This window comes from Phasianus colchicus, chromosome 3 (genome assembly GCF_987193195.1).
Source record: "Phasianus colchicus chromosome 3, bPhaCol1.hap1.1, whole genome shotgun sequence".
Classification (NCBI taxonomy): domain Eukaryota; kingdom Metazoa; phylum Chordata; class Aves; order Galliformes; family Phasianidae; genus Phasianus; species Phasianus colchicus.
In genome coordinates this window covers 94,959,706-94,972,363 of record NC_143438.1, presented here as the reverse complement: position 1 = coordinate 94,972,363, position 12,658 = coordinate 94,959,706, and the positions used below count along the sequence as shown (strand labels likewise).

The 12,658-nt window shown below is 50.5% G+C and overlaps 1 protein-coding gene across 33 annotated transcripts in view; it reads right to left on the bottom strand.

Moving 5' to 3' along the window:
- SCRIB (scribble planar cell polarity protein) overlaps positions 1 to 12,658 on the bottom strand; it is a 121,794-nt gene that overhangs the window by 66,549 nt on the left and 42,587 nt on the right. For 32 of the 33 annotated variants that reach the window (XM_090138203.1, XM_090138204.1, XM_090138212.1 and 29 more), the window contains 4 exons: positions 5,674 to 5,763; positions 4,943 to 5,020; positions 1,672 to 1,986; positions 1,137 to 1,217 (listed from right to left, as the gene is read on the bottom strand). In XM_090138203.1, coding sequence (XP_089994329.1) covers positions 1,137 to 1,217; positions 1,672 to 1,986; positions 4,943 to 5,020; positions 5,674 to 5,763 — 564 coding nt within the window. The remainder of the gene's footprint in view (positions 1 to 1,136; positions 1,218 to 1,671; positions 1,987 to 4,942; positions 5,021 to 5,673; positions 5,764 to 12,658) is intronic. The other variant, XM_090138214.1, reaches the window with a different exon arrangement.

Below are 12,658 nucleotides of genomic sequence, written 5' to 3'. Positions count from 1 at the left end.
ATGAAAATGCCCATGGATGTGACCATAAAGATGCAACAGGGTTTGACTTCTGACTCCGTTCTGAAACCTCACCATTTCTTCTTGCCACTGGCAGAGCCAACAAACACCATGCAATGGGCAATCATGCCTCTCAGTCATGCCTCCATGTCAGTGGAGCATCGAAAGAAGAGCAAAACCAAAATAATTTGGGCTATGGGGAGGGAATCTTCAGCAGGAAGTGTAATAGCAGGACAAGAGCTAATGGCTTTGAACTAAAAAAGGGAGATTTAAGTTAGAGAATAGGAAATCCTTCGCTGTGTGGGTGGTGAGGCACTGGAGCAGGTTGTCCAGAGAAGTGTTAGATGTGTTCAAGGCCAGGCTGGATGGCTGTATCCCTGCCCACAGCACAGGGCTTGGAACTGGATGGTCTTTAAGGTCCCTCCCAACCCAAATCATTCCATCTCTCCACGATTCTGTCTGACAACAACCAAGGCTTGGTTTTGGGAGGGGAGAGGAGCACTAGGAAACAAAGAGAGATGTTGTACCAGTTCAGGTCTCCTGGCAGGACACGACTGCCAGGCCAAAGCTCCACTACAGCTTTGTGCCAGAGCAAAACCAATGCAGCCCCCAGCCTAGGGATAGAGCAGACAGAAGCCAGCACTGACGAGGCTGTATCAGTGTTTACCCACGCCAGCTCTATGGTAACACGTGCTCTTACCACAACAGCTGGATCAGAAACCCACCACCAGCACCAAGAGGCAGGAGCTTTCACCTGGAGGCAGCATGCGAGCTTGGGAGGAGGGTCAGGAGGCTCAGCAGGCTCTCCCCACAGGAGGGGAGCCATTAAGCAGAAAGGTTAGAGGCAGCAGTGAGATCTGTATCACAGCACAAATAGGAGGGGAGCTGGGGCCAGAGGTTGAAATGAAAGCAGGGGAAGCACTCCATGTGCCCTGCCCAGCTCCATGTTGCCCTCCCTCTCCTTCAGCCAGAGCTGCCCCTTCACATCCCTTCCCTTTGAGGAGCTTAAAAAAAGGACTCCAAAATCTAGTATTAAAGACAGGAAAACAGCTGAGGCAGGGGAGGGAACTGTACTTGTGCCTGCTGCCCCAAGGGCAGAGTCAGCCCCTTCCCATTCCCTCCTGCTGTTCCCCACTCACCGAGATGACCCGGTCTCCTACATGCAGGATCCCATCCCGATGGGCTGCACCTCCCTCTGCAATCCGTGAGATGAAAATCCCCTGAAATGCAATCAGAAGGGTCAGAGACTCCCGTGCCTCCCCAAGGTTTTGCTCCCCGACACCAGGCGGGACTCAGCCCGTTCCTCTTTGCAGAACCCTCCCCTGGCACTTTCCCTTCGTTCCTCACTCCAGCAAATCCCGTTCTGCTTCCGGAGCCACCTGCAGGAAAGCCTTCATGTGGCCAAGAGCCCAGAACATATGTCAAGAGGACAGCAGCAGGATTAAATGTCACTGGCAGAGATTGCAAGCCTCCGCCCCACCTCCTTCTGAACTTCTCCCTCTCCCTGAGTTAAGGGCAGATTCTGTCTCTCAGCACTGCAGGACAGCTCACAGCCCCCGGGGCCATGCTTTGCTGCCTCTTGCACGCAGCGAGGGATGATCCCGTGCTGCCTGCTCAAGCAGTGCCAAGATGCAGAGATTGGAGCCCCTGTCTTCCCAAAGAGCTGTCACTGACCGTGTCACCAGCCCGGTACGGCGTGGAGCCTTTGCCACCAGCGATGCTGAAGCCCAGACCCTTCTCATTGCGCATCAGGCAGGTGGAGTATCTCTCAGTGGGAGGTGCTCCCTCGGGCCGCTCCGGGAAGCGGAGGCCACCCCTCCTCTCTCGAGGGCTGTAGTCGTCCTCGGGGCGCAGCGGGGTGACGGTGATGGCGTTCTCCGGTTCCACCATCCGTTCCCTCAGGACCGTCATGGACACGGAGCTCCCCGACCCACGCAGCGCCTCCACTGCCACGTGGTGCTCCGCACAGTGCAGGGACACTCCGTTCACCTGGGGATGGAGAGAGCCAGGCACAACCCTGCCCTTCTTGGGCACTGCTTCCACCAGCCCACATGGACAGCTTCAGCCTTCAGAGAATTGCTCAGGTTGAAAAAGACCTCAAAGATCACCAGGTCCAACCACAGCCCAACCATCCGACCCCAACCCTAACAGCCCTCTGCTAAACCACGGCCCTGAGCACCACATCCAGACGGCTGTTAAACACATCCAGGGATGCTGACCCAACCACCTCCCCGGCAGCTCATTGCACTGCTCAGCAGCCCTTTCTTAGAGAAGTTCCTCCTAAGATCCAACCTAAACTCATGGAGTCCCCAGTCTTGGTTATGGGTCTCCAGTCTGAGTTATGGGGTCCTCAGTCTGGGATATGGGTCCCCAGTCTGCATTATAGGGTCCCAGTCTGGGTTATGGGGTCCCCAGTCTGATTTAGGGGGTCCCATGGGGTCACCAATCCTGGTTATGGGTCTCCAGTCTGAGTTAATGGGTCTCCAGTTCAGGATATGGGTCCTCAGTCTGAGTTATGGAGATCCCAGTCTGACTTACTGGGACTCCAGTTTGGGATACGGGGGCCCCAGTCTGGGTATGGAGTCTCCGGTCTGGTTTATGGGATCCCCAGACTGGGTTATGGGGTCCCATAGAATCACAGCATAGAATCACAGAACTGCCCAGGTTGGAAAAGACCTCAAAGATCACCAGGTCCAACCACAGCCCAACCATCCGACCCCAACCCTAACAGCCCTCTGCTAAACCACGGCCCTGAGCACCACATCCAGACGGCTGTTAAACACATCCAGGGATGCTGACCCAACCACCTCCCTGGGCAGCCACTGCACTGCTCAGCAGCCCTTTCTTAGAGAAGTTCCTCCGGAGATCCAACCTGAACCTCCCCTGCCACAACTCCAGGCCATCGCCCCTCGTCCCGTCACCTGTCACCAGTGGGACACCGCTCCCCAGCACAAGCACAGTTCATCACCACACTGGACAGGCTCTGAGCACCCTGATCTAGCTCTGGGTGCCCCTGTTTTCTGCAGTGGAGTTGAACCAGATGACCTTTAAGGTCCCTTCCAACTCACAACCATTCTACAATTCTCTGATTCCCTACAAAGCTCTCTGCTGTCATTCTGTCCCCACTGGGACAGACATCACCTGCTGCCCCACAAGGAAGCTTCCCTCATGCACGTGCTGCCTAAATCCTAATACAGTGGGTGAACAGCTGGCTGATGGGTTGGGCTCCATGAGGTGTAGTCAGTGGGGTTCCATCAGCTTGGTGGGGTTTCTGCAGGGCTCTCAGGGACCGTTCTCATTGAACTCCCCATCAGTGCCTTGAATACAGGACTTGAAGGAGCGGTGGTCCTGTGTGGGGCCAGGTGTTGGACCCAACGATCCTTATGGATCCCTTCAACTCAGGGTATTTTACAATTCTATGGTCCCAAATCTAATTCAAATCTAATCTCTCCTACTTCAGGGCGTTTAAGATCCTTTATCCCATCGTGGCCTTTATTAGTGAGCAACACTACCCTTACTCTTGAGGGGAAGAGACATTCCACACCACTCAAAGCCAACGAGAACAGAGCCCAAACCTGACGTGCCTCAGCCATACCTGGCTAGCAGACGTATTTTGGAAAGAATAAGAGTAATGTTGAGAGGGTACATCTGATTTTGCAAGAGGCACAGATGAAGGGACATCACGGGAAGGTAAATTAGAACTGACAAAGAATCTTTTCCCAAATCTTTAACTGGAAAGGTATCTATCTTTGCATGAGATCACGTGGTGCCATAAATTTAATTGTTGAAAAAAGGAATATTCATTCATCTCTCAAAATCCTCTGGAGCTGACTCTCCCTTTCCTGCAGCAAAATACAATACAATGCATGCAGCACAGGGTGCAGGGTGGCACTTCAAGCCCTGGAATACAGAAAAAACCAGACTAGATGATCACACAGATACTTTTGGGGCTAAAATTTCATGGAGTTATCCAAACAATCAATCCTACAGCTGCAGAAGTAAACAAGGTAGCTTTGAAAATGCCAGAATCAGGTTTTTCCTCACAAAATCGATATAAAACTTGAAATTACATAACCACACAGCACTTTGTCTTCTACCGCAGCCTGGTTGAGTGGTGAAAAAGAAGGGAACGTGCAGTCAGGTAGATGCCAGATGTCCACTGTCTGTATACAGAGCACAGCAGTAGGAGGGCATGAGACCCCCAGGGACACCACATCAGCTCCCACACTGCTCCAAATACAGACCACTTGTTCTTCTGGTCTCTATCCAATACTGTAATGACATCTATTCCCTGCGTAACGCAATCGATCTTTCCTCAACTGGATCCCAATCTTGTATGATTAATCATGCCTCAAGTAATCTGGAGACAGGCATTTGGCTGGCTAGAGGTTAAGATTTATATTACAAGGTTCGCTTTTAGCCTTTGTAAGAAAGAAGGAAGGGACAGCACGTAGGGGCTGGCTGCTCAGCCTGCTGGGCACGTGGATGGACTCATGAGCATTTCTTCCTCTCTGACTTACAGAACTACAGAACCCTTAGATTTGGAAAGGACCTTTAAAAGTCATCAGGTTCAACTCCCCTGCACTGAACATGGACACGCACAGCTCTATCAGGTTGCCCAGGGCCTGGTCCAGCCTTGCCTTCAAAGCCTCCAGGGATGGGGCATCCGCCACACCTCTGGGCAACCTCACCACCCTCACTTATGAAACACTTCACTGGGGGAGAGTGAATGCAGGAGCGATTTCTGTCCTTATAAAGAAGCAAAAGAATTCAGGGTAACATTAATTAAACAACCTACACTTGGAGTCAGGAGGATTCTGTTTTCTTCTTGCACAGCTCCTGATACTTGATATGGCCTCCAGACCAGCGGAACGGATATAAGCATCAACCCACACCTCTCCACTCCTTAAAATTATTTATGTCCTCACAGCAGCTAGGCTCTTACCTCCAGAAGTTTGTCCCCAACACGAACCCCTGCACGAGCTGCAGGTCCCTCCTCTGAGACACGGGAAATAAAGATGCCCTGGAAAAAAAACAAACTGTGTTAAAGGAGACATAGTCCATTCTTCAACTCTGTAAAGCACGGAAGGAGAACGCTCCATCTCATCCACCTTATGGGAAAGGGGAAATTTCCTGCCAACCCCAGACCCTGGATGTAGGGACAAGACATTTACATCACTCCAACCAGGAAATGGTAAGAAGGGAAAAAGATATTCCACCCCATGTCTACCCCACAGGTGACAAAAAGGAAAAGGGAAGCATGAATCCTTTTCCAGTACGGGGAGAACAGGACAGCTGATGCAGTCACAAATGCTTAAGCCAACGCTGCACTTTTCTCCTTTAGAGTCCTGTATACAAAGACAGGTGGGAGAGAAACTGCTGTTCTCATTGCTGCTGGTGCTCAGTAGCACGAAGGCTGGAGAAGTTGTGCATCTGCACCCCAGCCCAGGGGTGAAACATAGCGAGCAGAACCCAGAAAGTGCTTTTAGTTGGCCCTTTACACCACACTAATGGGCAGGTCGAGGGCTGCTCCCAACTGCTCTGCAAAATCCCACCCCAATCACAAAGCTCCTACGTATGGACATCCATGGACATGACTATGGACATCCAACACACAGCTACAGAGAGGCAGCCCGATAGTGGGTGCTTCCATAATGACACAGCCCAGAGCCTTACCTCGTCATCACCCTTATAGGGGGTGGAGCCCTTGCCCCCTGCGATGCTGATGCCCAGCCCCCCCGTCTGCCGCACGATAGTCAGTGTCAGCTGGAAGCAGAATGGACACGAGTTACACATCAGCACAGGCAGCGAGAATGCCACAAACATCTTGAAGAGCAAAGGATGGCGACTTAGAGAACATGCACAAGAGCACAGACTTTATCTGCATGCTTCTGCTCGTGTATTTATGCAAGCTTGGTATCCGTGTCTCAAAGGGACCGATGTTACAATACAGTTAAAGCATTTTTCACAGCTGAGTCCTGAACTGTATCTTAAGATCAAGAGTCAGTTTGCCTGCAATGAACACACTGGAAGGAGATGTTCACCATAAAGCAAACTGAGCAGTGGGATGGGACTGGGTAAGGAAACAGGGATGGTGTTCTATCACAGCCCAGCTTTGGCACACAGCTCCCTTTGGGGTGCATTCTGTACAGCTGCTGGGGGATTGAGGGCTATCCCAATGAAGCATGCAGGCACAAGAATGGCACACCTAGAACACCCTGGAGGGACATTTGGCTTTAGTGTGTTGATGGAAATCAATGTGTGAGCCTGGAAAAGCCACCTGCCTTGTCCACTGGCTCCTTCCTCTCCTCCCCTCTGCATATGCAAGCTCAGAAACGTGGCTGTGCAATCCAGAAGTCTCTTCTTCCCATTTCCCACCTCCACACACTGAATTATGGCCCCTCTCCAACAGCAAAAATCTCCTCAAACTTTAACTGAAATTGCCTACGTCCAGGACACCAACACAAACTGTTCTTCTTGCCCCAGACATGAGAAGGAAGGTAGGCAGCATGCAGTAGGAAAGCGAAAGGAATAGGACAGACAGGACACTCTGAGATCTGTCAGGGCCAAGGAAACTGGTGAGGTTAAGTGACAGAAATATACAGAGACTTCTAGAGAGAACAGAAATTGCTGTCCTCCAGATGTCAGTTCTCTGGAAACAAAGTCCAGAATGGAGAGAGGCTGCTGCAGAGGTGCCCAGCTCCACCATCGGGTGCACCCGGATTGGCCAGACAACACGGCAGGCAAAGAAGCAGGAAACACCTTCCTCAATGCTCTCCCTTCAAACCCTTCTTCACGTTCTATGGGGACAAAAGCAACATCCTGCGGGGTCTTCACATGCTACCAAGATCAAAAACCCCAGTAAACGCAGAACTGCAATGAGGTTCTTTGCCATTTCCTCAGGACGTCTGCAGTGCAAGAGCTGGAGGCTGAATTAAACCCCAAAGACATGGATTTACTCAAGTGAGATTAAAAGGTGGTGGTCTTTAGATAGCATCCTACATCACTGACAGCACATTTTAAAACCAGTTCTAGATCAGATACACCCTGCTTGTGTGAAAACCTTTATTAGGTTGTAACTAGAAACATCCATCTCCTTTCCTCCAGCCTCACCAGGTTTTGACAATACTCTGAAGGCTTCTTTCTAAGGATGCAAAAAACCTTCAGCGATCACAGAAAACGAGATTCCCACACATGGGCTACAGACTGCTTTAGTAATACAATGGAGATGTTTCCAAGTAAGACAGCTGATGGTTTCAACCAGTGACTGAATGATTGCATCCAAATCACTACTTCTGTCGTGGTTTTGACAATGGACAGGGAACATACAACGTCACTGGTTGAAGCCACTTCCAGTTGCACAGTGCGTTGGTTATTGAAACTAACTGAAAGATAAATCACAGAATGAGAGATTTCACAAATCCACTGAAAACAGATGAAAAACATGGGGAAATTTGCCAGAAAAAAACAAACAAACAAACAACTGGGCTGAGGGTGAAGAACCTCAGTGCACCTCATGTCTAATAGTGCAAACTGAAAACACAGAACACCAAGGAGGAACCAGATATAATCAAGTGTAAAGGCACTGCCAGAACAGCAAATGGGCTTGAATGGGATATGAATGTATTTAGAAAAAAGATTTCAACCTCCCAGAGCAAATGAATCCTCCCATAAAAACACCGCAATAAGAAAAGCGTGGCCAGCAGATGGAGGGAGGCGATCCCAGCCCTGTGCTCTGCCCTGGTGAGGCCACATTCAGAATCCTGTGTCCAGTTCTGGGCTCCCCAGTTCCAAAAAGACAGGGAACTCCTAGGAGGAGCCCAGCAGAGGGGCACAGAGATGATAAGGGCCTGGAGCATCGCCTGGGTGAGGAAAGGCTGAGCAAGCTGGGGCCGTTCAGCCTGGGGAGGAGAAGACCGAGAGGGGATCTCCCAATGGTTATCGATTTCTAATGGAGGTGGGAGGCGCATGGATGAGGCCAGGCCCTTCTCAGCGCTGTGCGGTCGTGGGACAAGGAGTGACAGCCTACAGCTTGAGCATAGGAAGCTCCATAGCAACGCGTGGAAGAACTTCTTTGTGGGAGGGGTGGCAGAGCACTGGAACGGAGAGGTGGAGGAGCCTCCGTCCATGGAGTCATGGAATCATAAATCATGAAGACGGCTGGACGAGATGATCTTACAGGTCGTTTCCAACCTTGTGATTCTATCATTCTATCATTCTATGGAGATATCAGTACCCAGCTGGGCGCCCGCCTGGAGAGCTGCTGCAGGAACTTGGGCAGGGGGTTGGGTTCAACCATCTCTCAGGGTCCTTTCCAACTCCTGCGATTCTGCGAAGCCGAATGGTGAACATCTGTTCGAAATCTACGAGGATAGCATGAAATGAGTCCATAGCTGACAAAAAAGGAGCTGGCTCCAGGATCCCGTGCGTGCCCTTTGGTTTTCAGTCCAGGGCCACGAAGGTGGTGAAGGGTCTGCAGGGCAATGGGAGCGAGGAGCAGCTGAGCTCCCTTGGATTGTTCTGGCCAGAGGACAGGAGACTGAGGGGAAGCCTCGGGGGGGCTTGCAGCTCCTCATGTCGGTCTGCAGCTCCTCATTTTGGCCTGCAGCTCTTCATGCTGGAATGCAGCTCCTCATATTGAACTGCAGCTCCTCACGTTGGCCTGCAGCTCTTCATACTGGAATGCAGCGCTTCATTTCGGCCTGCAGCTCTTCATACTGGTCTGTAGCATCTCATATATTGGACTGCAGCTCCTCATGATGGTCTGCAGCACCTCATATTGAACTGCAGCTCTTCATTTTGGCCTTCAGCTCCTCATATTTTGGCCTGCAGCTCTTCATGTCGGTCTGTAGCACCTCATATTGAACTGCAGCTTCTCATATACTGGACTGCAGCTCTTCATGCTGGTCTGCAGCTCCTCATGTCAGTCTGCAGCAATTCATGCTGGACTGTAGCACCTCATATATTGGACTGCAGCTCCTCATATTGGTTTGTAGCACCTCATATATTGGACTGCAGCTCCTCGTGTTTGCATGTCACACTTCATATATTGGACTACAGCTCTTCACGTTGGTCTGCAGCTCCTGACACTGGTCTGTAGCACCTCATATATTGGACTGCAACTCTTCATTTTGGTCTGTAGCACCTCATACATTGGCCTGCAGCTCTTCATGCTGGCCAGTAGCACCTCATATTGAACTGCAGCTCCTCACGTTGGCCTGCAGCACCTCATATTGAACTGCAGCCCCTCATGTTGGACTGCAACTCCTCATGCTGGCCTGTAGCACCTCATATTGAACTGCAGCCCCTCATGTTGGACTGCAGCTCCTCATGTCAGTCTGCAGCAATTCATGCTGACCTGTAGTTCCTTGAGTTGAGCTACACTTTCCCCACAGCAGCCTACAGCCACAGGGCTGCTTCAGAGCTGCTTTGACATCCATTGGCTGGAAGCACAGCAGCACCGTCCATGATGCAAGGGATGGCACAGTCCCACCTCTGCATCACTCTGTCACCGACTTCCCTCTGTATTTTTTCTCTTCTTCCATTTTTGCCCTTACCACCAGCATCACCAGCCATCCAGCCATCACCAGCCATCCAGCAATGGTTCACCTCACAGTTCACAACAGGTCTGTGATATTCCCCACATAGAACCATGCTGCTCATCTGATTCTGATTCCTTACAGCAGTAGAAAGGGCAAATTGTCACTAAATGACAACAAATCCAGGGTTTCACATCCTAGGTATGCAAACCATGGACGTATGATACTGGGACAGGAGGAAAGGCAAAATAGCAATAGCTGCCACTTCAGCCTGAAGTTGGTATTTCTCTGAACTGCTGCTGGAGACGAGGCAAAAACCACTTAGAATGATTGTACTCAGCCCCAGTGAGGCTGCTCCTTGAGTGTTGTTCTCAGTTTTGAGCTCCGCACTGCAGGGAAGACAGCTTGGAGAAGAGAAGGCGGCAGGGAGACCTGATGGTGGCCTCCCAGTGCTTGGAGGGAGCGGATAAACAGGAGGGGAACGGCTGTGTGTGAGGGTGGTGGTGATGGGACGAGGGGAATGGCTTTAAAGTGAGCCAGGGGAGGTTTGGGTTGGATGTGAGGAGGAAGTTTTTCATCCAGAGGTGGTGAGGCACTGGAACAGGTTGCCCAAGGAGGCTGTGGATGCCCCATCCCTGCAGGCATCCAAGGCCAGGCTGGATGTGGCTCTGGGCAGCCTGGGCTGCTGGTTGGTGACCTGCACACAGCAGGGGGTTGGAACTGATGAGCATTGTGCTCCTTTGCAACCCAGGCCATTCTGTGATGATTCTATGATTATTGATCCCTATGGCACCCTATGGATTCTTATGGCACCTTATCGATCCCTGTGACACCCTATGGATCACTGTGGCTCACTATGGATTCTTATGGCACCCTGTGGACTCTCTGGGCAACCTCATCTGCTGGCTGGAGATCCTGCACACAGCAGGGGGTCGGCACCAGGTGAGCATTGCAACCCAGGCCATTCTAGGGTTCTGTGATTCTATGAAGATATTAAGGCCCTGAAGCACGTCCAGAGAAGGGCAGCAGAGCTGTGAAGGATTGGGAACGCAGTCCTGTAGGGAATGGCTTAGGGAGTGGGGTGGTTCAGCCTCGAGCAGACAAGGCTCAGCAGAGACTTCATGGCCCTCCTGAGCTCCCTGAAAGAAGGCTGGAGTGAGATGGAAACAGCTGCTGCCAGGGACCAGCAATAGGATGAGAAGTGATGGCCTCATGTTGGGAATTCAGGTTGGATATTTGGAACAATTTCTTCTCCAAAAGAGTGGTGATGCATTGGCACAGACTGCCCAGGGAAGTGGAGGAGTCACCATCCCTGGAGGTGTTCCAGAACCATGGAGATGTGGCACTTGGGGACGTGGTCAGTGGGCAGGGTGGGGTTGGATGTGGGGATCTTGGAGGTCCTTAATGACTCTATGACTGCACCGAAGTACAAACCAAGGAAGCGGCTACACTTCCCAACTTGCTCCTATGCCTCCCTTAGTCCCATCTGTCTCTGAGGAACACACTCAAATAAGGACTGGCTCCATTCCCACCTATTTTCCATGGACCCAATAGAGCTATCTTTTAACAGAGTCTCCTGATCCTGCTAACTTTTCCAAATCGCAGTGAACAAAGAAACAAATGCTGCACTCATGGGCAGGCTTACTCCTCCAGTAGCTGCCAGGGATATATGAACGCTGCCCAACAGATCTGGGACAGTTTGCTGTGTTCTGCACTCTGTCCATTAAGGGTTTTTACAGCTTGCTCTGAGCTGGGGCACAGCAGGCAGCAAATCTGACTTTCACAGGTTTCTACTGGCACAGCATGGAGCTGCTGCACTTCAGAGCTGCTGAAAGACCAAGCTGTTTCTCCAGGCACACTCAAAACAGTTGGGTTTAAGGATGGCATTTTGAGAAGGCAGCAGTTTTCTGCATGCACAGACACCTTTTAAACGTACATTTGGAGGCAGGCATGTGTCTGACCCCTAGAGCTTGAAGCTTTAAGTGGGACTGGATTGACACAGAAAAGGCAAATGTACAATGAATACTTCCCATTTGTATTTGGATTGAAACACAGTGGTGCATGCATATCACAAAGAATCACACCCCAACACAAGCTAAAGAACCCATTAAACATGACCACTATGGGAAATCCACTTAAAAAGCCAGAAGGACTAAATAATGCATGCCCAAGAGTCCCAACAACTCAACAAGACCTCCAATGTGCTCATAGAGTCGTTGCAAAATTCTGGAATCTTGACACCCTGCTGGATTCCGTGGGATGATGCCTGCAATTGCCTGACAGCCATCCCTGCACCATTTCCAGAGGAGTAACTGAAGAACCAGTACGCATGCCTCTATCCAGGCAGACAGAAATAATACTCATATCAAGCAGTTCAACCTTCTGAAACACCTCACTGTCATAACAAACAGACAAAAAACCCACCACCACTGTTATTCCATTCTTTGACCAGACACTGAACTTGGCTGATACAACAAAACTAATAAAACCTGGTGCTTCTTATCACCAAGCATCCTTCCTGACACCATGGGATGTTGGTGTTGTGTGTACATCACACGAGCTGAGAACCAAGCACTGGTCACCAGCAAAGAACCACGAGGTAGGTGGGGTTCTGCAGAGATTTTATCAGGCCTGATCTTATTCCAAATCACAGAATCACAGAATGCTTGGGTTGGAAGGGACCTCAAGGATGATGAGTCTCCAACCCCCACCACACGCAGGGCCACCAACCTCCTCATTTAATGCTGGACCAGACTGCCCAGGGCCCCATCCAACCTGGCCTTGAACACCTCCAGGGATGGACGGGGCATCCACAGCCTCTCTGGGCAGCTGTTCCAGCACCCCCTGACATCCAACTGAAACCTGCCTTCCTTCAGCTTAACAGAATCACAGAAAAAATAATAACAACAACAATAAAATAAAATAAAATTTCCAAAAAATTCCAAACGTTCCAAATCCCCAACAGAAAATAATGTTAATTGTTGTGTTTGAGGGGAGGCCAGGATGTTTCAGATATAGGAGAGGATGGGACAGGGCAGAATGTTTAATTTCTTTTTCTGTTTTTAATGCCATTAATGACTTCCTAGGAAATGATTATTCAGAAATTAACAGTCCAGAAATCC